General features: G+C 37.7%; 1 protein-coding gene across 2 annotated transcripts in view; it reads left to right on the top strand.

Annotated features, from left to right (window-relative positions):
- The first annotated feature begins 21,567 nt into the window (after positions 1-21,567).
- Positions 21,568-27,967, top strand: part of PEX5L (peroxisomal biogenesis factor 5-like) — a 35,513-nt gene continuing 29,113 nt past the window's right edge. For both annotated transcript variants that reach the window (XM_009999296.1, XM_009999288.1), the window contains exons 1-2: positions 21,568-21,630; positions 23,308-23,412. In XM_009999296.1, the coding sequence (XP_009997598.1) occupies positions 23,344-23,412 (69 nt within the window). In that variant the 5' untranslated portion in view covers positions 21,568-21,630; positions 23,308-23,343. The remainder of the gene's footprint in view (positions 21,631-23,307; positions 23,413-27,967) is intronic.

Here is a 27,967-nt window from a genome sequence, read left to right as displayed (position 1 = left end):
GCTCCACCATGGCCTGTTGATGAGGTTGTTAATTAAGGCGTTTAACAGTACTGGGTCCAGTATTGATTCCTGGAGTAGATGCTGTTTTTTCCTACAGCTGAATCTATTTATTTCTGATCCTTAGTTCTACTTCATTAAGTGTGTAAAGATGACACTCTATAGGATTTACAGAACCACCCCATAGACTACATCCTCAGCTTCCATCGGGATCAGCAACCTAATCTTTGTGCATACTTTGGAAATACCACTCAAACCCCTACCTGCATCTCTTGGCAACCAAAAAGTTGGCAAAAAAAAAAATCCCATTTTAAATGGAGTTCCGGCTCCAAAAAAATATGTCACATTTGAAATTTTTATTTTTGTTTTGTAAATAGGCAATTAGTCATCACTGTCCTCTTAGAGGTGACAAATTGAAACAATAAGAATCTGGGCAAAGTTTCACCAGAAAATTGTAGCTAAGCCAGGAGTTGAACCTAATCATGTTGATTTAAGCATCATTCCTTTCAGAATTAAGCTCTGGTAAAATAGCTAAAGATTTACAAAAGTTACACAGGGGTAGCATATATATCCATTCTTATTATAAATAAAGGATAAGTTGATTTTGATTGAAATAACTTTTGTACTTTATCTAAAGACTCCTCCTTGCTGCTAATTTTCTCCAGCTCTGCCCTTCTGCCTCATGTTTCTCTCACCAACATTTTTGTCTGGTTCACAAGTCTACTACAAGCTGGAGTAGGAGGCTGACAGAAGGAGCAATCAGGAGGTGGGCAGCAAAGCAGGAGACATTTGCTTTGTTTTTCACTTGCTTGGTGCTGAGCTGATACTGTTCCAGGCAGAATGTCCTGACCTATCAAGACATCTGAGACAATACAGAGGGCAAGGAACTGAAAGACAGATTTTTAAAGCAGTGAATTGGTGGAAATTCTTGTGTGTAAGACAGGCAACTGTTGTGCACCTCCAGCTTATGCTGGAGATCCCAAGTAGATCCCAAGATAGTTTTCCTATCAGTAATTAAAACTACACAAAATTCTACTGCCAGTTTTCAGTGGGATGCTTTTGCAAAGATGAATAAGTGTGAAGTTACAGGAAGCAGTGTGGCTTCTCATCAGCTGGCAGTTAGATCCTCTCAATTCACTGCAGAAGACGTCATCTCATTTCTTGCCACACTGTAGTGGTGAAATTTAGATAACAGACTGTAAAACAGGATTAAATTTTACTGTAAATGTAGTAAATGCTAGGCTTTAAGTAACCATTTATTGCACAGGAACAAATGAGTTGGGGCCAGAATCTGATTCAGAATGTCCAGTTGACTACAAAGCTATCCAGATGGCAGTAGCAAAATACATGAGACAGAATCATAGAATCATAGAATCCTAGGGGTTGGAAGGGACCTCGAAAGATCATCTAGTCCAACCCCCCTGCCAGAGCAGGGCCACCTAGAGTACATCACACAGGAACGCATCCAGGTGGGTTTTGAATGTCTCCAGTGAAAGAGACTCCACAACCTCCCTGGGCAGCCTGTTCCAGTGCTCTGTCACTCTCACAGTAAAAAAAATTTTTCGGATAAAATAAATACCACCAGTGTTACTACTATTTAAGTTTTTAAAAATCTGCTGCCTTTTGTTGCTTTATCCAATAAATCTTAGCCTGCACCAATGTTTTTCACCTGTGACCAGGTGGGAATAATCACAGTTGAGGAAAGTTCATGGATAACATCAAGGGAGACAAGAAAGCAATTAACAAAGGCAATGTCATGGTTGCTAGGTTTAAATTCCCTCTGCAGAGGTTTGTACCTCCATTAGAAATGTACAAGGGTCTACACGTGAAAGATTCAAAAAAGCACCCATGCTTCCCACCCTGGAGCGAATGAGCAATTCATTGATTAGAAAGCAAGCTTGTGAACTGAAGAAAAGCATTCAGAGCTCTGCTTTGCCATGAGCTTATGTGATCCTCTGCAAATCAATCACTCTGCTCCTGAGTCTCTACCTGCAAAACAGGGCATGCGCACCCTTGTCTCTTCAGATCCTTGCAAAAACAGCATTAAAGATGTGCCCTTCAAATGGATTATTGACAATAGCTGTTACTAGAACAGCTGCCAATTGAATTATTTCAGAAACATCCATAAGACAAGCTACCTATAATTATCAGTGCATTAAGTGGCTTTTCTCTAGTGTGGAAGAATGAATATTAGAAACAGCACCTAGTCAACTGTGTAGCTATTTATGAAAGAGCTATGAAAAAATAATATTTTTTTGTGAAAGAATATTAATTACAAAAACCAAAAATATCCCTCAACTGCCAGATATTATATTAATCACAGGAGAAAATCAGAAACTCTACATTCTGCCACGCAAACTATTCTATTAAACTAGAGAGCCTACAAGAAGAATCAGTAGCTTGAAATTATTTGGGAAAAGCTCAGTCACAGCATAAGAGAGATTTCATTTTGTATTTGCAAGGAAGAAAGTACGTAGGTAGGAATTTGTTGTTTCATGGTATCTAGATACTAAAGAATGAGAAGAAAATTACTCCCTAACTGTTTATAAGTTCAAAGATAGTCAAAGCTTGTAGCATTTTAAACAATACTTCTTGGCCATTTCTGGGATACTATATATTTCCTCCTCTGGCAGAAATGCTGACTCACAAAGTATCAAAAGATCAGTTCACCTTGGGAATTTGCCTGTCAGTATGGAAATGCAGGCTCAAAAGAGCTGCAACCTCTTGCCAGTGGAGTCATTACAGTTAGCACCAACCAAGGTTTTCATCCCTGATGTCCAAGATGAGACGTACATCTATTAAGTGCACAAAATTAAAAATAAAATAACATTAACCCCCCCAAAAATATTAAAAAATAAAGCTTGTAGAAGTAACAATATACAAATATTTTGTAAAGCATTATAGATAATGCTGAGTATTCTGAGGGCTTTAGTCAGTACTGATGTTTAAAAAAATGCAACTAGTCATTGAGTCATTCCAAGCTGCTGAAGACTTTTAAATATTTGTTCCAATCTCTGTGCAAGATCTTCTTCCCCCTTGACTATGCTCTAAAGTCAGAAATCCATGTCTGAGCTCTGGATTCCATAGGTCTTACATATTGCAGCCTAGACCATTAAATATGTGTAAATCACACTGCACAGGTAGGACGACTTCCAATACCAGCACCATTATGCTGAAACAGGCAGGGTTAACACTGTCCTTGTCAGCAGGCAGATCTGGTAAGTGTCTGTGAAGATAAATATTTGTGAAGCATTCAGATACTGCAGTGACAAACACAAAGTGATGACAAAAATAACCTCGCTCCTAAAACATCTTTAGAAGCCATAAAAATCTCACTAGGGTTTATCTATATTTGCTCAAACAAAAACACGTGAGTGATATTACATAAAACAAAAACATCATTCAGATCTGTAAAATAAAGAACTGCAATGCATCATATTTAGTCAGCACCTTTTTCTATAACTTCTAAGAACTTCATTTTCTTGGTGGCTACATTTCCAAAGTGGAAACAGATGGATATTCTGTAGAGAAGGTTTCCTGAGGTTTATCTTAGATAACAGTATGCCCTAGCACTGATAAATTTCTCAGAAAATGGTGTCTGCATCTTGGGCAACACTACATCAAATATATCATTTCCTTATATCAAATCACATAATAGATGCTGACTTCAGTAGGATGACAAGTCTTGGAATAGCAGGGTTTTCTTAGGAGAAAAACAGAAGCATATATAAAGTGTATAAAAACAGAAGGTAATGAACTTTTAAAGAAGCATCTGCAAACTCCCAAGGATTTTATAGACAATCTTGTCATTTTAAAGGGGATGGTGCAACATTTTATCATTGAGGTTAGATAGCTCTCATTTTGCCTGCCAAAGCGTGACTGCTTTTAACATTACACATGCAAATGAAAACACACACCTAAAAACTGTGCATGTGGTCAATCAACACTCATATTCAAACCAACAGAAACACTTGCTGGTACATTTTCTCCAAATTTTAATGCATCTGGAACTCAAAAATCTCTTACTACAAAGATTTCAAAGGAATAAGATAGGAAAGCTGGAAAATAAATTCCTACAAATTGCCTAAATGCTGATCCACTTAGCCACATTTGTATCAAAATGCAATTTGTAACAGGAATTGCATTCAGCCTGTTGTTAACCTCACAGATATATTTTCTTTCTTTTGAAAATTTATTTTAGCTCAACGGTTAAGTGGGTGACACACAACTAAGTAAAAAGTTTGTCCAAAATTTGCAGCCTCACACTGAAAACTGGTTAGTTTTAGGTTATACTTAATTGTGGGTTTCCAGCAAGGATGCAGAGAGGGGCCAGTACCTATATCACAGGTAATATGTTCGGAAAGAAATGATGACCAGCAGAAGAGACAAAGCTTGTCTGCTTCAGGTATACAGTTTCATACACTAGCAAGAAATTTCAGTGAGCGTGGATCCGCCAGAATATTTCTGTGATGACTATCATGGAATGATGTGCATCAACACAAGGAATTTACAGTCTAACTCAACTACAACACAGGACGAGATTAAAATTAAGAACCAGAACCAAGTGGCTCTTTTTCTTGTTAGAATTTTAGATGTGAAAAATAAAGTTGTTGTAAAAATCAGTACTCAAAAGACTACTTGACAGCAGTGAGCCTGGAGACATTTTTATTTTCATACAGGTAATAGAAATGAATTTCTTAGCCCAATGATTCTGTAATTAACAATTTTCTAGGAGCGTGAAAATAGATATAATCATTATCTCCCAGGAGACAAATTTTAGTAGCGCCATCCTTCTGAACTTATTTAGAAAATCTGTATGGTTTAGCTGTTTTACAGGAAGAATTCAGAGTGAACCTCTGCTTTTAAATGTTTTTGATGGCTGGATAAAAACTGAGGTTTTTTTTACAAGGAAAGTAAAGTGAAATTATTGTAGAGGGACCAATGCAGTTTACAGTTATTTCTTGTGCATAGTCTCCTGACATAATATAGTAGCAATATTTATTTCTTCAGAGGCTTTCTTATTGCCACAGCCAGATTTCATGCTTCAGTCCTTAGGGCCATATTATCCATCAACTCCATCACAAATGGTGTAAGGATTTCTCATTTCAAGACAAAGATACACGATCAAAACTCCCAACAGAAATCTAAAGGTCAGGCATTTACATTCTCACTAGTTCACACCTTTCCAGCACAATAGTCCCATGGATCTGTTCAGTGCATTCCTCATTATTACAACATATTTTTTAACCTTTAGAGAACAGATGGTGATATACCCTCTTTTTAATAGGAATACTGGTGGAAAACAGTTATTAAACAAAGTAATTTTCTCTTAATATTGAAACAAATACTTTAATTTTTAGAATTATTGCCTTGTGTAACAAGTACGGAGTGTAACATTTCTTTTCACTGGAAATGCCCTAATGAGCCATTGTCTTCTCTGCACAAGAGGATTGCTCATGTGTATCAATCTTTAAATATGTCAAAGGCTTGTGTTTCTTTAACCCAAGCTAATCTTAAATCATCAGCCTTGACTCTGGAGAACATTCTCACAGAAATTAATCAGAGTGACAGACACAAGAAGAGGAGCACATCAAACAGCAAAGTTACCATCAGCAATTGGAGACAGCATTTTCTGAGACTGCTTCCTGCTACTGGGGTCCCTCTTCCAGCTTGACACCAAAAGATCCCTGCCCAGAGCAGGGGCCTGGAGCAAGAAGAGGGGCAAGCATGACAATCTGTCAGGGCTGGCACCTCCCTCTGCTGAATAGACTCCATTTTGCACTTAAGATCAATAAGAGGGATAGATTTTCATACTCTTCCCTTTCAGATACCCCATTACTCACTCTATCAGTTTGAGCATTTGCACATTCCTGGCTCATTTACATTCCTTCACAGCTTCTTTTCCTTGAGTCAAGACAGTTCGCTGCAGACACTTTTCCAGGATTATCTCACAGTACGTGCTTTATATGACATACCGGAGATTAAATACTCCCACCATTTGCAAGAAACTCATTTGCCAGATGGCATCTACAGAACAGGAACCTTGGATAACTTCATAAACACTGTCTCTCAGTTCTTACCTAGGCACTAAATGATTCACAGGCATAAATGCATCACAAGTGTCTCTGAGCTCCCTCATTTCAGGTCTGCTATTATTTTTTTAATTATTATTATTTTTTAAAGGAAGTAAAGACTAAATTCAGGATAAGAGAATAGAATTTAGCTTGAAATAGGTCTCTAGAGATCATCTGATGTAAAGCCTTTTGTGCCACCAAAGTAGGGGTATATATATAATATGAAAAGAATCTATAAGTCTGCAGAAAATTATCTTATACAGAGTGCCATGCTAGAAGATCCTTCAAAGAACATAGAAATTGATGGAACTATAACACACGTAATCAGAACTGACAACCTTTGTTCTTTTGACACCCATTGGCTGACCTAATCATAGGCTTTAACTATGAAATGCATTCAGGCTCCTCTGATAAGCACTATCAACACTTTCCCAGCACAAATGATTTCCTGCCTCACACATGGGCTGAGTCCCATGAGCCCCCTAGACAGAAGGAATGAACAGTTACAAGGAAAGAACAAGTGCTTTACTTTGTTGTCCTTCTTGCAAAAGGCAAAGAGGAAGTTTTGTTCAGTGCTGCCACAGCACAGCTAAGTAACCAAGAGGGTCTGCCATCCCACTCTTCCACACACAGACAGCAGCAGCCAAAAGCAAAAAGACATATAATTACAACTCTCAAGTTAGTTCTGTAAGTTTGGAGTGCTTCCACTGAAATACATTGTCTCACATAAAAAGGAAATTATAGTCAGCCAGTAGCGTGGGACCCACTGACAAAAGGATGATCAGGCTTTCTGATGCTGCCTGAAGATTTTATTAGTACTCTATAAAAAAATACTACTTTAAAATTATGTAATGACAGCAATACAGGAAACTCAAAACTCAAAAAAAGGAGATGGACAAGCCAGTTTTGAAAAATCCTTAACTCCATCATTTACTGAGAGAATTTTACCATAGTTAAAAATATAACCTGCCCTGTTTTTAATTAAATTCTGTTAACCCAATAAGCACAATATAATGATCAAATAGCAGGTATAGCCCAGATCATCCATTTCTTCTAGTGCAAATAAATTAAACCAGATTGAAAATAGAGATTAGGATCAGATTATAGCCCCTCATTGCAAAGAGTTTTTGCCTACAAACCATAGCTATTACACCATCAACAACATTAATAAAACTGATTATAAACAATTTCAGATGGAGCCCTGAGGAAAGCTGCACTCTGGCAGAGCTGTCTGGGCCACCTCTTCAGCTGCATTTTCTGCAGACACACACCAAGAACAGCATTTTGAAAAAGATGAAACTTTTCATGCATCCAGGGACCAAAGCCCTCTCTATGGCAAAGCAGATTAAATAACTCCTTTGAAGAAAGCTCTTGAGGAAGTTAGAGAAGCCACTAGTGCCTTATAAGTAGCACTTCCAATGACTCAATTCCAGCATCATGCTGTGGTGCCCTTTGCTTCCTTCATTTAACACAAAGCCTGAATCACAGTGTTAGCAGGAAGACAATAGTTATATAAAATGTCCTTAGACAGGAGGAGAATAAAAAGAAACAGAAACTGTGTATTCCTCTTGCTTGCATCAGTACATGCAGCATTTCTAACTCAGAGTCTACAGGAAGGGGTGACAGCACAGGACTGTCTCCTGGCATGACTCATGAACATGGGGTCTCTACACAGACTTCAAGGTTTCTACCAATTAGGTCCCAATCCTGCCTCTCTAGGAATGCAGAAGTCCACCTACATTTGCTAAAAGGAGGGTATAGGATCATACTTCAAACTGGGTTAAAAGATAATAGAACAGCAATACAACTGCATTTTTCTAGCAAAGATATATCAGACACAAGAGAGATAGTAGCTCAAAGAAAGCATATTAAAAATTACCAAGACCTAAAAATTAGGAGAAGCAAGGTACCTGGTCTTCCAGGTGTAGCACATTCCCAGAAGATATCCCCCTTCACACCTGAGTCTTTTAGAAACAGCCAAATTTATATCATGTATCAGTCTGAACAGCCACAATATGATGTACCAGGATTCCTCATTAGTTTAAAAAAATGCATGGAAAAATAGAAGATTAAACTCTTTACATTTTAATTTTGTCTTCCTTTTCCCTCAAAAATTAACTTTAATCTTTGTGAATAAGTTATCTCCTAGGGGGAAGGAGGTGGGAAAGTCCCTGGAGTAGATGTTGAAACTTCATGGTTTTGGCATTTTCTTCAGGTTTTTTCAGCTCCCAGATATCATCATAAACAGCTGCTCCCAGTCATGGCACTCTTACCACCGCCATATTTCACATGGAGAGCTTGGATATTACTGTAAAAGAAGGACTGTATAGCATAAAACCCTACAAACTACTTCTAAAAATGATTTAAGTACTCCAGAGGTCAATAATTTAATTCCAGTTTGTAACTGGAATTTTACTATTTTACTGGAAGATTTAGTTCTATATTTAATTATGTGATAGACCTTTAGTCTCAAAAAGAAAGCTTGCATGCTCTGTGCAGCTTGTCACTGTTTGGCATTTCACATATGCCATCGGTCAGGTTAGACAGCAGTATGAGTCCTGAAACATTTTGCCAATAACACAGCTTTTCAGTTTAAATCTTCATACCTATTTACATCCTTGTGTACATTTAGGAAAGCATAATGCATAATGTGATTAATTGCAAATAAGTGCATGCTGTTGAAGTATGACCATACAATAATTTGAATCCTTAAAACTCCCATATTCGTATTTCTGCACCTGCCAAGTCTTCTTCCTAACTGGTTTTTCTAAAAGATTTCACTCTAGAAAAATGAAATGTTTTACTTCACTGAGTTTTTAAATTGATTTAAGCAGTAAAAGAAGCTCATTATACAAAGTCAATCACATATGTTTAAAAGCCTAATTCTCTAGATGACTTTCAACGGAAGATGCATACAGTTCAGCTAATGGATCCCTGCAGGAAAATGTTTGGCCTCAGAACACAGTGTCTTTTGCAGGCAGCAGATGGAGACAGTATTTTCTAACCCTGTGCAGCACATGGAGATGTGGGGCTAAAAGGATTACTGCAGGTCATATTGTGACAAATTATTTCTGGAGTTTAAGACAGTCAACTTTCACTGTTTACTCCACGTTGACCTTGGTTGGCCCAGGTTCATTTGAATGGCAGAAACTGCCAACGACTGCACACAAGACAGTTTTGAGCTTCAGGATATCACAGGAAAGATTCTATTGAAAGTGAGCTCAGAGGAGAACTTGCAAAGACACCTTTAACTATTAAAATTCTTGTACGGTCCTGAACAGACGCTATCCTACCTTCTTTGTGAAAATTATCTAGGGAACTTAGCCCTGATATAGCATAACTTGATAAAGTTGCATACCTCTCATGATATTGTGAAACATACAAGATTTGTCTCCCAGAAGACCCAACAACACAATTAGAAAAACATGCAAGAATGGCTACAAAAGATTTCACAAAGACTGGGAGATAAAATACAAATTGCACCAGCATTGTCAATCACCTGCCCAGTTTAATAGAATCATTACTTACTAAAAATACATTATTCCAAACCAAATCATGCCAGGGAAACAGAGGCAGTGATGCCAACTACAAGCATCCTAACTGCAAAGCCAGCCAGCTCTCATCTTCCTTCTAAATAAGTACATAGGACAAGCTGCAACTGTGAGATGCTACAGTTAGAGCAACATGCTGTGCTGGCATTCAGATTGCACAACTGCCATTAGACTGCTTTAACTTGATTAGAAGTCTTCTGAAATCCACAGATCTTAATCATTCCGCAGATCTTAATCATTACCTATAAATGTAAATAGTATTGAACATGAACTGCCATGATTAATTACTTCAAATACAGATATAGTTCTTGAGCTTCACTTCCTGTAGTTCTTGATTGCCCCCATGCATTTCAAGCTCTGCAATACAAGTCCTGTGGCAGACACTTTGGAAAGACTAGGTTGTCAAAGCTCATGGGAGAACTCTTTTTTCCTTCTGAGCCTTTAATCACAAACATGCTCTAAAAAAATTCAGTGCTACAGATATACAGTGTATAAGCAGATAAGCTCTCAGTGTATGGTATATGCTTATAATCTCTCTTCATCATGTCTAACACATTTGCCTCAGTCCAAAGTTAGAAATTTCCAATCAGCCATGGTTTCATGCTGAACGAGTATAAACTTCAGGCTCATTTTCAACCTTTATTTTTAATGGATTCTGAATGCTTCCACTAAGTCAAGAACTCAACTGATCACAAGAGGAGGACTTAACTTGCTAAGTGTAATTCCTGCTTACAGGATTTACTCAGTATCCCTTATAGCTTGAGAATGCAACAGGATTGGAAACATTTAAGATCTTACAGGGTCAGGCCACAACACGTGGCCTAAATCCCACCATGTTAATGCTTGAAGATAACAAGTGCCAGCCTGTCTCTCACCCCTAACTACAGATAAGGCATTATATTTAGTGTTTAAATATGTGAAATTTCACCTTTTTACCTGTTAAAAGATTGTTACACTCAGAAAAGTTTTTATCTTAATACAAGCGTCACATGTAGCTACAAGAATCCAGGATATAATTTCTGGTTTTATTAATCAATTACTCAGACCTTAGCAGAAATGGAGGGGACATGCAGAGCTACCTGTTCCTGCTGTGATCTACCAACAGTTTGGCTGTGGGAAATACTCACAGAACACACTGAACTTATGTCCCCATGGGCTTGTAATATAGCAACGCCAACATGGATGGGCAGCAGTATAAATCCCTACACTAGGAGTATTGATAGTATTTAAACTGGCTTCTGGACATTTTGATAATTGCTAGTTTTACAATAAGAAAAGCTAATAAATGTTGTGGATTTCTGTGAGCAAAGAGAAATATTTTTCAATAGCTTATTTTACAGCATGAATTCCCAGCAACCTATAGGGACAAAACACCTATGTGATTTTTGTTCAGCCTCACTCTTCTTTCAGTAGTTTTATACATGAAAGAAGTAAAAGACTACAGACATTATTACTGCAAGAAGTTTAAGTACAGTCTCATCTTTGATTTTACATTCATAGCTGAAACTAGTTTAGAAAGCTGGACTATGGAAAATATTGTCTCTTTAAAGTGGTGAGGGACAGCTGTGCTTGTTCATTACCCTTTGTGCCACATTCCTTTATTTCAATTTGTCTTACACGCTGGTGTCCTCTTAGCCAGAGTGCTGCTCTACAGCCTCTGGCCTTGGTTCACAATTCTGAATATGTTTTTAAGAAGTTAATACTCCTTTATAGGAGTGCTTCCTCACACCCATCCACTCACCAAGACACTAGAGAGAAAAAATTCAGACTCTCAGAAGTTGCTCTGTTCCACTATAGAGGTGATAACCAGATTGCAAAGTTATCTTGTCAAGTGCTGAGCCTTGCCATAGAATTTAGAAATTTCTTTGCATCCCTCTAGTCCTGCTGGTTTTATCCCACTTGCTGCTAACATTAGGTAGCTCTCACAAACTGACCAATTGAGAAAGAAGGTTATGATTACTTTTTCCCCTTTGGAATTTATTGATGGAAATAACAAGAATACAGAAATAAAGGTACATCTAATGCAGCAAGCTCTGAAGTAGCACTGAAAAAAAAAAGGCAACAAAACAAAAAAATCCTCCTGATTGAACAAGGTGGTTTTAAATGTCCACATTTCTTTTCACTGAGAGGGATTGACCAATATGACTGAGAGTTGAATGCAGTTTTTATAAACATTCATGGAACAGATTTTTCAGGAAAGATATAGCAGACATGGAGTGGGAATATTTACAAGTGTATTCCCAAAGCATGTACACTGCTGTTGGTGCTAACTGAGCAGAAGTCCCAGCAGTTCTCTTCCTAAATCTATGCTTAGACTTTGCTTTAGCCAGTTGGTCTTCTAAGGTGCTCAGTATTCAAGACCATTTACATGTATTTTTCTAAATACTGGTATTAAATCAACAAACAAACAGGTTAGGAGAAATGTCAACATTGTACAATAGCTACTGCAGTATAATTTCTGTTCCTAAAAAGCCACAGCTGTGCTTTATTGGTCCACAATGAAATTGTTACTTGGCAGTTTCATTAGAGAATATTTCACAACCTGCTTTACAAACACTTCCTATTGTTTCTAGGTACAATATTCAGTGTAACAAAGAGAACAGTAAGAAACATACATCAGGACAAGCCTCCTGTTAGAGAAAAAATGAAACAGAAATACCTTATTTTGGTTCTGTAACAGCATTCCTGAATTACTGAACATGTAATTCTCAGAGGATAAATGTGAAGTGTTGATGTATTTATTGTAAAGTAAAATTAAGTCAAGTATTTTACAGATATTTACTAGGAGGATTTATAGAAATCATAAACTGAAAATGATAGCAAGTGATTATCTCGAAGTCCACTTTTACACACAACAGAACACTACAGTGATAGCAGGATCTCTGCTACCATTTGGACTGTACTAGAGAGTGGAAAAGTAGCAGCAAAAACTGACAAAGACCAGCAGAGAATCCTAAAGCCACTGAAGGGAGAGGCAAAACAGAAATGAAGATTCATTAAATCCTCTGCACATCATCACATCTGAGCAGAAATGTGGACTCAGGAGAAGAAAAGTAGCAGCTTTCCAAACTAAAACATTCCCCTTCAGATCAAGTAATGCCACATGAAGTCACTGCTTGTGGAAGTATTCTGTGCCACCTGCTCCTGCTGGAGAAGTGAGGCACAGACATGAAGGGGATAGCAGAATTGTTTTTGTGGATGCACCTCATGAAGCTGGAGTAGGAAGCAAGTCAGCCTCTCCAACTGAGCTTGCTTTGTCTCTGAGCCGAGAGATCAGGTAGTCAACAAACATGCTCTTGCTTCAGAGCAGCACTAGAGAGTTTCATCAGCAGGATATTCCAGATTCCATCAATTTACTTTTTTCATTATAAATACATATATTTAGGATATTCCCTGTAAGATGCAAGGGAAGCACACAACAAATACATTGGTTTTGTATTGGTTATGTATTAGATCAACTAAATTGAGCACATGGAATTTTATAAAATTTAAAGCTAAGAATTTCTAGGAATTAGTACATCACATAACATCATGCAGCCCAGAAATTTAAAGCTACTCTCCTAAGGGTACAATAACCTTACTGCAAAACCTCACAACAAAAAAAAAGTCCTCCTTTTCTTACCCCTCACAGCAGTTGTAGCAATTGAAAGTCATCTATAATTTGCTGTTCTGGTGCTATCTGTAATATTTCTCAGGAGACATATAGATTACTTGAAATAGTAATAAATAAGTTCTGTTTGATAATAGGAGTTCTAAATTAGACAAACAAAAACCAGTACTTTTGTCTTGATCCTTCTCCTGTGCACAAGAAAGATTATGCACATAGATTTTTATTCATAAATTAACAAGGAAACTTCAGACTGAAATTTCAAAATGTAGCACAAAAGACAAGTACTAACTTGGATTCACTGCATGTCGCTCTCTGATCTACATTTCCTCTCAAAAGTCTCACTTCTGCATGGAAGACAATGTCTCCTTTTCATTAAAAATTTTTACCAGTTATCTTTATATTTGGAAGCCAACCTGCAAGCTTTTAACATTTGCAAGCAGACCTTGAAGACAAATTCTAGAAACTCACAGCCTCTGGCATTGTCAGGATGCTTAGGGAGTGCAAAATAAAGAAATAAAAATGCCTGTAAGCAGGAATCAGCCAGGTAATAATATTGCCAAGTTCTCACTGTTGAAGAGTAATATTTAAACTATATTGTCACAGACAATAAAGAAATAAAAAGTCAGCATTTGACAAAAATGCCAACATAAAAAAAATAAAACCTTTGGAGAAAATAGCAACAGCCTCAGCAAGCATACAAAGAGTTACTTCTGTACTCGTGAGGGCACAGGGGCATTTTCAGCATGTTCAAGATAATACAGTAGCATTTGAAAAGAGATGGTCTTCCACGTACTAGAAAACAAGCTCTCTGTCTACCTTAGCCAAACTGCCATCAATCATTGGCACTGTTACTGACCAAAGAAAACTTATTAATGAAATGAGGCAAAATGTGTGAGAAAACTCCAGTGTAGTTGATAAGAGCACAGTACAATTCAGAAAAGAGTGTGTGAAAATAGCTCCAAGCTATCCTTTCCACTTCACTGACCATGAATCAGCTGTTTACATTTTTTATGGGCTTCTAAGGACCCCAAGGACACTTCACCTTAAGGTGTGAATAGGAGAGAGAAAAAGAAAATCCTGGCCATGGTGCTTAGACTCTTAGGTCAGCCTTTAGAGATCAACCACAGCTTGGCAGGGATTCAAACAAGGAAGCCTTTATGTGGTCCAGGTAACACTCTTCCTTACAGGAAAGCACCAATGTTCTGATTCCACCAGGCATTTTACATAATTATAGGCAATTCTTCCTTACCCTGACCATGCAGTAGCTACACCACACCAATGTCACAGGCTGCCTCACTCCTGCAAGTCCTCATTCTCTCATCTCTGCCAGATGCTCTCTGGCACTGATCCCTTGGGACCAACACACATTTTTCAGTTCACTTTTCTACTCATAAACATCTCTCCATGGAAAGGAATTATTCCATTCACTCTCTTAACAAATATGCAAGTTTAATTAGTTAGTAAGCATATTTCCTAGAGCCCAAGATTTTGGCAGTTGCTCTCATTTGTTATCCTACCTCAGTGACTCCCCTGCAGCAAACTTGGGGTTGAAGCACATGTCACTGGGTGTCTCACTGCTATCACCATCTGTGACAGATTCTTTTTTTCCTCAGTTATGCTCATGCTATGTGGGCTGTAAAAATCTTCCAGTCTTTGCCAGTCTAAAGCATACGCCTATTTATTTATTCAAGCAATTTTTATTGATCTGAGTTGACATTGTCATATTTCACATAATTTCACTGGGGTTTCATTAACATGAAGTGTCTGAAGCTTAAAAAAAAAAAAAAAAAAAGTCAAATTTGGATCAAGATCTCCTTATTTAAAAGTTTATCAGAGCAAGAGAAGCAGCAGTATTTCAGTGAATACAAAATTCAGAGTCTGATAAACTGACAGTCAGAGCATTGTCACTAGAAAACCTACCTAAAGCCATCCAGTTTTTTCCTAAACCCAGCAGAGACAATATAGTGAATTACAGCTAAACTACTGCACCAGCAAACTACTATTTCTTTTCCTTTTCTATGAGTGATTGTTCTCAGTGAGCAGAAAGCAAAGGACACACATACTTGAGACTCCACCACACCCTACACCCAAGCCCGGTACTTGTCTTGCTTGTGCTGGAGCACCAGAAATACCTGCACTCCACTCCACGTGTTTGTCAGCTACATCCCTGTCTATTACTCAGTGCAAAAGGCAAATACGAGCACATTACTGCACCACTTTCCCTCAGACACCAGCTTGCTAATTCTCTGATAATCAGCACATTTTTTTGAGGCTGTCTGCAAGCACTTCAGAAAGTGCTTAACTCACTCCTGCTCTTTCACTTGATCAAGATTTACTCCAATGTTCAAGAGCAAACTCTGCTGAATGAGTGTTCCTGTGGAAGGGGGAACAAGCAGAGCATAGCCCTGGGCTAAAAGATTAATACAAAATATATATATATTTTTTATAGATCCTCTGAGGAGAAATATTTCTGACAACAGCTATCACGGTATTGTCAGACAACTTAACATCCACATCCTTGGGTTACTGTGCCTTGAACTACAGGGAAGATTTAGTTTAGCTTTTACTACATAGGACAGACTGGTGTTAGATTTGACATCCCAACAGAAGAGGTAGAATCCACTAGTTAGTGTGACAAAACATCCAAGGGATTTTCTGGGTACCTAAAGCCAATTTTGATGTACAAACAGTATCATTCACATTCCAACAAAGTGCTAAAGAAGCTTCACAGCAAGTATATTTGATGATTTAACAATTCTTTGCACATAAAATCCTAATTAAGATGTTTTAAGAATCAAGGACTTCTCTGTAAGAGGCATTTACCATTACCAGCTTCTTTTTACTACCCAGTCACAGATATCATGCTATAGGTGTTCACAGTTTTTATTAAGCAAAATTACTACCTTACCAGCCAAACTAAGCTGGTTTATATAGCTGTTATAAGTAGTATGGATTCAGCACCTTCCTACTTATACCAGCCCTATAGACACCCCCAAACTGATAGGAAATAACTCAATTTTTAGATACTGTTCAACTACAGAAAAAAATAGAGACGTTAATTCTCTAATGAGGAACCTGACAATATATGCAGATGGACTGCAAAATGTAGTGTGCTTTATAAACCTCTCTATTATATAATGTTAGAGTGTACCTTTTAAAAGCATGTGTAAAGTGTCTAAGTACATTTTTTCCTTTTTTTTTTTTTTTTTAATAGTCGTTTGCTACAAGTATGCAAAAATAGGGTAAAAAAATGCTGAGAAATAGTGCTTTTTATTGCATTCAGATATAGAAGAGGGTAAATGCCTGTTTACACAGAGCAATATAACTCATCTGACACCAGGGATGTTCTGGCTATAAGAAGTAGAGATACTGCTTTCAGGTCCTTGTAGAACTGACCAAATGCTAACCACTCACTTTGATGTAAAATTAAATACACTGAGACCAAAAAGAATGCAGAGTACTTGCAAACACATACAAATTATACAAATGTAACTGGTATGGTGTCCATGATACCGAAAAATCATCTTAAACAGCAAATACAGCGGCTTTTTTTGTCCAAGGCAGTTGAACTTATCAGGTCTAGAATTAATTATCTACTGGTGCACCTACATTTTCCCATTTTTGTAACTACAACATTTTTGCAACATGACAGCAGAAAAGTCCATTCTCCAAACCAACAGCACACAAAGAATTCATATTATGCTCATAAATTCTCAGTTTTAAGAACTTGCATCCTGAAGGTTTCCAAAGTGTGTGATAAATGAGGGCCTAAATGAAGGGACAGTACCATAATCCTCTCTAAATGGGCTTATACAATCCTGTTAATGCTGCTTTTGCTGCATTAACATACTTCAGTACTCCAGATGAGATCATCCCAAAGCTGAAACTGAGTGCAGAGGCCATCTCCTGGTCACGGACACCAAGTTATTTTGCAGTCAGTGTTATTTCACTGCCTCATCTACTGCTGTTATTTTTTGATAAATGGCAACCTGCTATCTTGAGAGAATAAAAATCAACAGGGAATATATTCTACTATACTGTGTTAAAAATCTAGAAGTACACAAAGTATCAGAAACCTTCCTTACCAAAATCACACAGCACAAGAGGAACAGAAGGAATTTTGGGTCAAAGATAGAGGATGAAGCCCCCTTATTACCAAAGTATTACAGCAGTTCCACTTTAGTCTCCATTCACTGTAAAAAGCACTCAAATCTTAAGGCTGCAGCAGAAAAGTGACAAAAAAATTCAAGAGTATCAAATGTTCATATTATGGTGGGAATCAAATGTTTGTACTACAGAAAATGCTAAATCTATCCTGGCAACATTGAGAACACTGGCTGGAGAGAACTCAAAATAGCTCAAGAAAATAAGCACTAAATATATTTCTTCCAGCACAAACTATCCTGATCTGTTGCTTTTAAATCTGCCATCTAGCATGAGATGCTTTCATTATTTAACATGTACAGGTATAATCACAGGCCTGATGAGAAAGCAGCTTCAAAAGAAATCCAGATCGTAACTCTCCATCTATTCTGCTTTACTTTTTTTGTTCCATTCATTCTCTACCTCATCATCTTTCTGCCCTTCTATGTATATCACACAGATTGCTATATCAGGATTAAAGATATTTTAGTATTTCACGTTAAGAAACTTTTCCCTTCTTTTCTGCATAGCATTTGAGAAAGGCATTTAACAAAAGAGCCAAACTAAGCCAAAAATCCTCAACAGAATTAAATCTTTTCCTGTAATTATTATGCACAAATCACAAAAGTATCTATTTGAAAGAATTATTCTGAAGGCATGGATTTTAAGTACATAATGTTTACTCCAGATTTACAGAACTCAAATCCTGAGCTTTTCATCCTAATCTTCAACAAGATTTAATACTGATGAGAATATATTACAAACTGTCTTCTGTGCCCAAGCTGTCTTCCTTTGTAAACAAAATCAGAACTATCAAAGCAACAGCTGTTTGAGAAGGAATACAAGTTGAAAATGGCTCCAAAATTAGGCACCCAGCAAAAGATATATACCAAATAATTTATTTGAATGTATATCTTATTCTTGAAAGCAGTATGCTGAATTTTATTTGACTCTGAATTAATGGGGCATCTGAACATATGCCATTCATTGTTCAACATAATTCCACCTTTCCCAAAAAATACCACCTTCCTCAAGGGCTTTCAAACAAGAGTAAAACCATCCCTACAGTGGTGATAAGCAACAGAAGACAGAGACTCCTTTAACAGAGACTCCTTTAATCTGGTAACATAAAAACCAGAGGAAATAACAGACAACTCTTACATCCATCCAATAGTTTTGATTAAAAGCTCTGTTACATCCTCTAAAGGTTTGCCAGTTGTCTGCACAGAAAACCAGTCTCAGGACTTTAATGGTCTTAAGACTCTCATAGAATTATAACTATAAGTTATGATCAGATTAATATTTATGCAGAGCCTTCTCTTAGCATGAAAAGAGATGCTTCTTATAAATTATGTTTATTTGCCTCTCTTTTTCTCATTCTAAATGTCTGATAAGTCTCTGTCTAGTCTTTCCAGAAAAAGTACCAAAAACAAGAAGATTTAGCTAATGGGACCTAGTTCCAGTTTTGGCTACACAGGCATACAACTATGCAGTTAATGGGTTCATAATGACATCTGGAACAAGAACAACAAAGCACTTAAATTTGCAAACACTGGGAAAAAAAAACACATTTCTTCTATGTTTCAGGCAGGGAGAACACAGATGATACCATTTTAACATCAAAATCTGTATCACTTTCTTTTAAAAAAGAATTTGCGTCATAGTCCAGGCACAGCTATACTTTTACTTGTCTCTCATGCACTCTTAAAAGCGCTGTCATACACTTTTCAGTGTCTCATTGGTCCCAAGCGAAGAAGTAATAAAAGAGAGAACAACCCACAGACTCATCTCTCTCCAGAGATCATCCACTTTTTTTATCAGCAAAAGCTGGAGTCTGAGACTGAAGACAGGCTGCTACTAGGTACCACCAGTTACACGAGGCCAAAACACACCTGTGTTCCCACATTTAAGTGCATTTTTAAACTGAGAAACATCAAGACAATGGTTAAAGCACAACAGTTTTGGGGTCATAATCTGCATTCACACCTTAGGTACAATAACTTTGCATAGGTTCTTGAGAGCAAAATGGGTTTTGCAAAGCTTGCACTGGAGATGCTTTGGAAGCACTCCCACCTGGCTTTCAGAATGGATCTATAGGCATCTGAAGGAGAAAAATCTAAAATGAGAACACGTAGAGCAACAGTTACTGATGGTCAATAAACAGAAAACAAGCAATCCTATGCCAGTGCAAATGCTTCTCAAGTTGTTATATAATTTAAGCATAGTATAGTAATTTAAATAGACAAAAGACACAAATTAAGGCAGATGTGAAAGTTTGTGCTGATTCCCTCTTATCAGCTATTATCTCTTTCATTTTCCCTTGTATGCACTAAAGGGAAAGTCTCCCCATATTAATATTGGAATGTTATTCAATCAACATTAAAAAAAATAATGAAAGATTAACAGTTCAATTTGAACTCAGACTATGGATTTAGCTGCTTTACTGTAATGTACTTCTTAAGCAAGTCCTCCTATATCCAGTTTCTTGTCTGTAACCATCACTGTCTGTACCTCATCATAATCCCATAAGAATGAATTACTTCAGGCCATGAGACAGGAGAGGTTGGACCATCACTAAGAGAAAGTATCCAAAGGATGTAAGTACAATTTCAGGACCTGAAATCTGGCCTGCCTTGACAGTACTGCCTCCAGCACAGGACATATGGCTTCTTCACATGTCTCTACACCACAGGCAGCCGAGTACCGCCACAAGCATTATGTTCTCAGCGACCTTAGATATATACCTCACTTTGATAAGCCCATAATAAAAATAAAACACAAACAAAAAACCAACGACCCAGAGCTTTGAAGCAGATTTTTTTCTTATGTTGGTTCATAACACTGCTTCACTATACATTTTCTCATTATTTTTAATGATCTATAGATATCTATACATATTAGATCAGATGCAAGATATGCACCATTAGAAAATGGCAGACAAGCATAATTGCTGAGATTACAGCCATATGGAAAAAACATGAATCGAATAGCCTAGGAAGGGAAAAATACTAAGTAATAAAGACACATCTTATGTGAAATCAAGACCTCACAGTCATCTTGTGGACACTAGAACTCTCACAGTACCATTGCATAGCTGTGTGTGCTCATTTTCAGAAGTAAAAGTGCAAGCACTGCATAATTTAAACAGTAAAGCCAAGTTTGTCCCTTCGTTTTTAATTTTTAATTGCACAAAACACAAAGATTTGTGGTGCATAAATCCATTTTGAATAGCCTGCTTAATTGGTACTGTAAGTCTAATATATCAGCTGCCTGTGGATCTGGGCAACAGCCAAGAATCCCAGGTTCAATAGATAGTGTAGCTCTTTATCTTCTTTCTCCTAACAGAGAAGGACTGCAGCTATTATAACCTGAAGTTACCACTAATGAATCTTTCATGATGTTTTCTTTATTAAACCCATTCCCAAGCTATTAAAGCTATAAAAAGAGCATATCAATACTTCAAGATATTCTGGAGTGAAAAGTACTTTGTAGGTTTTTTGTTTTTAAACACATTTGAATAGCCTGATGTGAAAAGTCCAAGGTAGCTCGTCAGGTTTTGGCATTATATTCATAAATACAGCAAGTTGTCCTGTTTTCTCCTCAACTAGAGAGATGCCACATGAAATCAGTAATTATATCATACATGTGTTAGCTCTGTCTGCATATCACTTTTTCCTGTCATACTTCTTTACAAGGGAAGCTAGCTCAGTGAATAGCAATGCTTTGTAGCTTTTCATGTGAAGCTGAAACAGCTTGGTAGGATCTTTGGAAAGCAAATGGAACAGTACAGGTTTATGTAAAGGCAGAGTTAATTTCTCCTCATACAAATATTTTCAAAGTATCCATTCACTCAGTTTCTTTGTTCACTTTCTCACAAGAATAAGTGGTATAAACATTCCTGAAAGGTGAAATGAGACTCAAGTACCTTAAAATTTTGTCAAAAGCAAACATCTAATTCAGTTATAGATTTAGAAAAAGATTATGAGAAAGAATTAACTAATCCATAATTAATAATCCAGTTTACATACTGTTGTCAAAATGTTAGATATTTACCTACACTGTGCTACTGCCACTGTGAACCCATGAGAGAGATGTTATGTTTGGTAGCAACCCCTCCCAGGGTTTTGCAGAGTTATGCTTATGAAAGGTTAACAGCAGGCACTAATATGAGTATCATGACTCTTTTCAGGCAGTAGGTGAAACCTTGAAGAAAAAGTGGCTCTGTCTTCAAAAAAGTGACCTGACCTTTGCTTTGGTGGGTTTTTACTCTGCAAGAACTAAAAGCACTGCATGCTTTCCAATGCATCCTTTCTAGCTGATAAACTATTTTGTTCTAGCACTCAGCACAAAAGGACTACCTTTTATAGAGATCAAATAGCATGTTACTGGTGCTAGCTAACAATAGCTCCAAGCCTCATACTAGAAACAAGCTGGAATATGACCTGGAATATGTCATATGAACCATGATCAGAGTAAATATCTAATTGGCCAAGAATCTTCGGTATGCTTACCAATTAGAAGCAATTCTCATTGAATTAAATATATTTCATTTTTCAATGACTTTGCAGTTCTTTGGGTATCAAAGGCATCACCAATCCAGCATGCTTATCATTCATGACACTTCTGCTCTGAGAATTTCTTGCAGCATGCAAAGAACTCTCTGCAGGGTAACTGGGATGTGTTGCACAAGCAAGCTAACCTCACACTGACCTCACAATCAATAAAATTGGTTCAAAAACCACAATAGTATGCAATGTTTTTACTTGCAATTGAATAAATGCTTCTGAAACAACCTGTGGTTTAGTCTAAGCAGTAGTGGGTGTTTTTCTAGACACAAAATATAGTGCTAGAGAAAGTAATTCTAGTGTATGATGTGGTAGCAAAGAACCTCTTCTGCTAATAGACTTTTAAGTAAATGTATTTCAGTCTAGAGTAAAATACTGCTTTTATGGAGCCAGATCCTGCAGTCTTTGCACAGCTATAACTTCCACAGCTATCAATGGGAGTTTTTAAAGTGGAAGGACATGTCCAGGGTCACTAACATAGTACAGTTCTGCTGCTATGCTGTGTGTGTACGCTCAGACTTTGTCATCTTACAAGTGTAAGAGAGATCAAAATACAAAAAATCCATGTGGATTCAGGAAGACAAAAACACTTTCAATGCAGAGTATGGCTTTAAAGAAACTACAGCACATAAAATTAGTGCGTACCCTTTGGCTAAATAATTAAATAATGTTACAATGTTGTAACTTTGCCTTGAATAGTTACAATACATCGAGTGAATGTTAAGAAATGGAAAGTTTAACAAGGACCATTTTTTTCTGAGAGAACAGTAGCGATGCCTATGATGGCAGAATTTGGCTCCGTATGTTCTGTTAGCAAAAAAACCAAACTGTTTCTGTTCTGTTAATCGCTTTTTAAGATGTTACTGGAGCTATGAACACCGCGGGCCAGGTTCCAGGGAGAGGTTGCCTCACTGAACTACAAGGAGCTGCACTGTGTTTGCAAAACCAATTTGATGCCGTTTTTAAGCAAAAAAAAAGCAAAAAAAAAGCGGGTATTTCAGATACAAGCTTTTGGGTAGCTAAAATTAAATCAGGGGGCTGATCCTCCAAACCTTAGCCCTGTGGAGATCTGACCCTGGAGAAGGCCCAGACCTTCCCAGCGGGTTCCCAGGCAGCCTTGCCCCAGCTCTTGGCTTCAATGGGGCAACTCCAGGGAGGCTACAGCCAGACCCCGGCGGCTGTCGTTAAGTAACCGGTTCACAGGCGCTCGGTGACCGGTTTTAAAAGCGTTGATGTGTTCTGCTTTCGAGCTGGCTTCGCCTACCGGCCGCGCCGGTTGGAGGCCGGGCAGGCTCGGGGGTGTGTTGGGGAGGCGGTGGTTGCCACGCTCGCTGCTGACTCGGCCATTGTTGATTTCGCTGTTGTAGGGGAAAGGCGCTAGGGCGGCCGATAAGGCGGTTGCCATGGTGATGAAGGAGATTCCGAGGGAGGAGTCCGCAGAGGAAAAACCCCTCCTAACTATGACATCACAGGTGGGCGGAGCGCGGGGCTCTGAGGTCACGGCGGGGGGCCCCCGCCGCGGGGGGGGCCGGGGGACCCCCGGGGCTGCCCCGACCCCCCGGGGATGCCCGGACCCCGGGGACGTAGCGTGGGGGAAATGTCGTCACCGCTCGGGGCTTCGGATGCTTTGACCCAAACGTTCAAACAGAAAGGCTTCCCCCCCTTAAATAAAGGGATCTGTAGAAAGTACAACACGTGTCAGTTACCAGAAAGTCAATTAAAACCAAGGTAAAGCTTCCACTATAATTAATGCCAGCGATGTTCACACCACAAATATTCATTTGCAATGCATATATAAAATTAATATTCAATGCGTATGTAAAACAAGGAACAACCACTTTGCAGCAGCATCATTTTCGCTATCTCAGATCCCAGCCCCGGGCTTCCCGCCACAGCTGGAGTTATTTCGCACTCATTCCTCACTGTTCTCTTGCCTACAGCTTCAGTCAAAGGAAGGAGACAAGGTCACTGCACTAAACCCGGACCCTGCAGCACCCGCGGAGCTGTAGGTGGTTTCATTAGTGTCTTGAAGGCAGTGACTGGACACCCCCATAACACACAGCACTTCAGTCTTGCTGCAAGACTGGATTTTATTCCCTCCTGTTGCTCACATAGACTAATTTGTCCCCCAAGTACATTTATTTTAGTGTTACTTTGTGTGAGCACATACAAGTTATTTCTGCTCCACAGGAGGTTTAATGGAAGTAATCTCAGCACGTAGTTCTTTTGTGAGAGCCTTCAACTAAATCCACAACCCTGTTTTATTCCTTTCACACTTTAGGATAACAGCTGTTGTACTTTTGAAAGTATTGAAGATGCACACGAGGCCAGCATAAACCTAGAGTGCATCACACATGTGCTGCACTAAGACATTCACATTATGGAAATATCATCTCCTTTGGAAACCAGGTCTGGCAATCTCCTCCTCAGCCTGTTGAACATGGTGATGAACCCTAATGTCTATGAAATAATTGCACAAAGGGAAAGGATTCTCTCTTTAGAGCATGATTTTTAAATTTGAACTATGATTTTTAATTTTCTAAATTATTAACAAACAATAAGAAGCCAATATCAAATGATGCTGCTCCCTCTACCCATGACCCTCCATCCAAAAAAAAAAAAAGTGCAAAATTTCCATTGGCTTCAACAGGGCCAGGAGTTCAGCCTGGGTTCATTAAATGTGTAATGCACCATTTGTAGTGGTCTTCTGTCAGTCTACTCAGCAATAGTCTTTGATAAATTTATGAGTAAAATGCTTGTGTCTGTTAGTCAGTGTAATTTCTTCCACTAAACACAAATACCTACTTTCCCACTACGCACCAAAGGGGTGCAGAGGCCAAAAGGAAGCAGAATCAAGTGAAAAAGTGAGTATTTTCCATAGCCATCTCTGCATCATGTATGTGTGATGTGCAGTTATACCACCACATTGCATACATCATTCATACCCTAATTGTCTGGCTGTCATGTTGTCTTGAGATGCTTCGTCCTCAGCGTGTCCATGCAAACCTCTCGTGCAGCCCCTTCACCCCCAACAAAGCACCGCTACCTCACGATACACGTTCAGCCATCACCATCCAAGTGTTTGTCTCTGAGCTTTACATGATGAAACAGATGGATGTGGTTGCTGCTCACAGGGTGAAACATTGCAAGTTTCAAATTGGCTGCAAGCAAGTTGGCCAAGCCAGATCACATTGGGTTATGAGAATAAGGCCTGATCCTTCCAAAGTTATCACCACCACCAAACCCAGTACAAGCACATGTATATCTCAGGAAGTCATTATTTACATTAAGTATCTATGTTGCTCTATCCCTGCAATTAAGCAAGAAGCCTCCAAGTAAAATACGAGGATCAAGCCGAGACAAAGAAGTACTGGGTTTTCTAAAACTAAAGAAACAAAAAATTGTAAAGTCTCTCATTTCCAAAATCCTTAATGAATGGAGGATTAATTATGTTTGACTGTGGAAGCAGACTCCAAAGGAAGCATCAGTGGAATCTGATAAACAAAGAAGATACTCCCTGTAGTCACAAATTATTGTAAATCAAAGTCAATATTGGTATGAGAAAGAATTCAGTAGTTGCCAAATTTAGGACTTCAAGCATCAGTGTGAGCTTTTCAGTACTACTGCAATTTTGTAGAATGTCACTCAACACTAGATTGCTGTCTCCCTTTACCTTTTTTAAGATAATTCAGAAAACAAATGATTTTTAAAAGTCTTTTTAATATGAATAGAAGATTTTAAAAAGTTTGCTGAAGGTTCAAAAGCTTAACAAGTTAAGCAATGGCAAATATATTGCTAACTGAAGCAGAGAAATAAGTGGGAAAACACATGCATAGAAAATGGATTTGAATTCCAAAGTATTTTTAACCTCTTCACAGCTTCTTTGAACAGAAGAAATTTTTTATAATTCAGAAATTACATTATAAGAAACATGCTGAAATTCATCCTATCCCATGAATATTCAGGCTACACAACAGATTATCTCAAAAAAACACCAATAAACTTTACAGATTCATGACTATACCCCAAATAGTGCCACCAGGTAATAAAGACTTTTTTTAGTCTGAAGTATTAGTGCCCAAAGGAGGAACAACTTTAATATTGTTAAGTGAGGTTCATTTCCATGCTCCTAGTTGAACCACACACATTTATATTTGCTCAAGGGTTTATGAGCCAAGTAGCCAAACATTTCCACTGCCTAAAAGCTACCATTTTGGTTTTCTGAAGGGTTCTGTTTGTTTGTTGGGTTTTGTTTATTTGTTGGGGGGTTTTCTGTTGTTGCTGTTGCTGGGTTTTTTTGTTTTGGTTTGGTTGGGGTTTTTTTTGGGGGGAAGAGTTTTGGTCAGTTGCTTGGTCAGTTTTGCTTTGTTCTGGGTTTTATGATGGTTTGGTTTGCAGTTGCTTTGGTTGTTTTGTTGGTTTTTTTTTTAAATTCTGATAGGACATCTTCCACATGCTTCTGTTCAATTTTATAAGGGAAACAGAGCAAAGATTGCTAATATTCAGCTCCCAATGTTGTTAGCAGGTTTTCTGATGTGCGTATCAAGGATGTATTTGATTGCATAATCACAGTTTTCCATACAAAAGTTAAGTCCTGTTTGAATCAATCATCTTCATTCTAAGCTTCTTAGCATTAGACTTGCCTGGACTTACAGCCCACTCCACAAATGTTTATTTAATAACATTGTAACAGGATGATGGAATGTTAAAGTGAACGTAGTTCACTCCTGTGCTCCTTTATACCAAGCTTAACCAGAATTAAATCCATGTTAACTGACTGATACACGAAAAAAAAATCATACCAGTTTTAGATAGTAAAATGAATGAAATTTAGACTACAATAATTCCCTGTACATTCCAGTCTGTCCTTTGACAACAGTGGCAGTTTCCACAGTCATCTTAGAAGAACTAGCCATGACAGCCTATTTTTATATTCTTTTTAAAGGATTCATGAGAAATTTATCAGCAGTATTTTCCATACAAGTCAAATCTGTCTTGTTTGATTTATTATAAAATTTCGGGTATTTTAGCACTTGACACTTCATAAGCCCTACTGATAATTTTTTCATCTATGTTAAAACAGAGTAAAGATAAGAGTAAAAACAAACAAAACCAAACAAAATGCATGCTTAGAAGTACAAATATTTGTTGGTTCTTAATAACCAAGTTAAATATTACTCAGCACTGTTACTACTTTTAGGGCAATAAGCATCATGTCAGCAGAAACATTCTCATTAGTATAATAAAGTTGTCTTGACAATGTGTTTAAAAGTGATAAATTTGCTGTCTGCCTAAAAATATACAGATTTCTGCCACATACATTAAATAACTTTTTCCATGAAAAAAAACAGTTTCAATTTGAAATTACCATGGGAATTAATGGTGTAATTTTTTCATAAAATAAAAAATTAACAATACTGTTTCATACATTATAAAATGCCTTACTATTCCATAAGCATAGAAAGATTTAGAAATGTTTTAAATAAATAATAAATTATGCCAGTTTAACTCTGTTTTTAAAATATTAATTCTTTATGAACATGAAATAATTTGAAGAAATTTGTTCACTGTTCATTCACGAATACTCTAAATAAAAAATACACTATCCTGTCAAAAAAAAGCTTCCTGCCATGTACTAGAGTTGTTCTATATTGCAAGTCAAAAAAAAAAAACAAACAACCAAAAAAACACAAACTGCTTTTCAGGTTCCAGCTTTTCAATCTGCAAAAAAACCCATTTCAATGCAAACACACATGCCATGACAGATCCCTGTGGAGAAAGACTGTATAATTTAAAAAGAAACCATGACTTGCCTCCTATGACTGCCCACAGCAACACATCTAAAACCACAGCCTTATTCCAGCTATGCTACAGAACTCTCTTTTAAAGGAAACACTGACAGAAAAGAAAAATCTGGCTGATTTCAAAGGAATTGCAGCCTATATGCAAAGACACAGCAAGGGTACACTAAAATTAATTTTGTTGCACGAGAAATTAATAAAGGACATTTTTAATACAGTTGAACAT

This window comes from Chaetura pelagica, unplaced genomic scaffold (assembly GCF_000747805.2).
Source record: "Chaetura pelagica isolate M959 unplaced genomic scaffold, ChaPel_1.0 scaffold20, whole genome shotgun sequence".
Taxonomy (NCBI): Eukaryota; Metazoa; Chordata; class Aves; order Apodiformes; family Apodidae; genus Chaetura; species Chaetura pelagica.
This window is presented reverse-complemented; position numbering and strand designations above follow the sequence as displayed.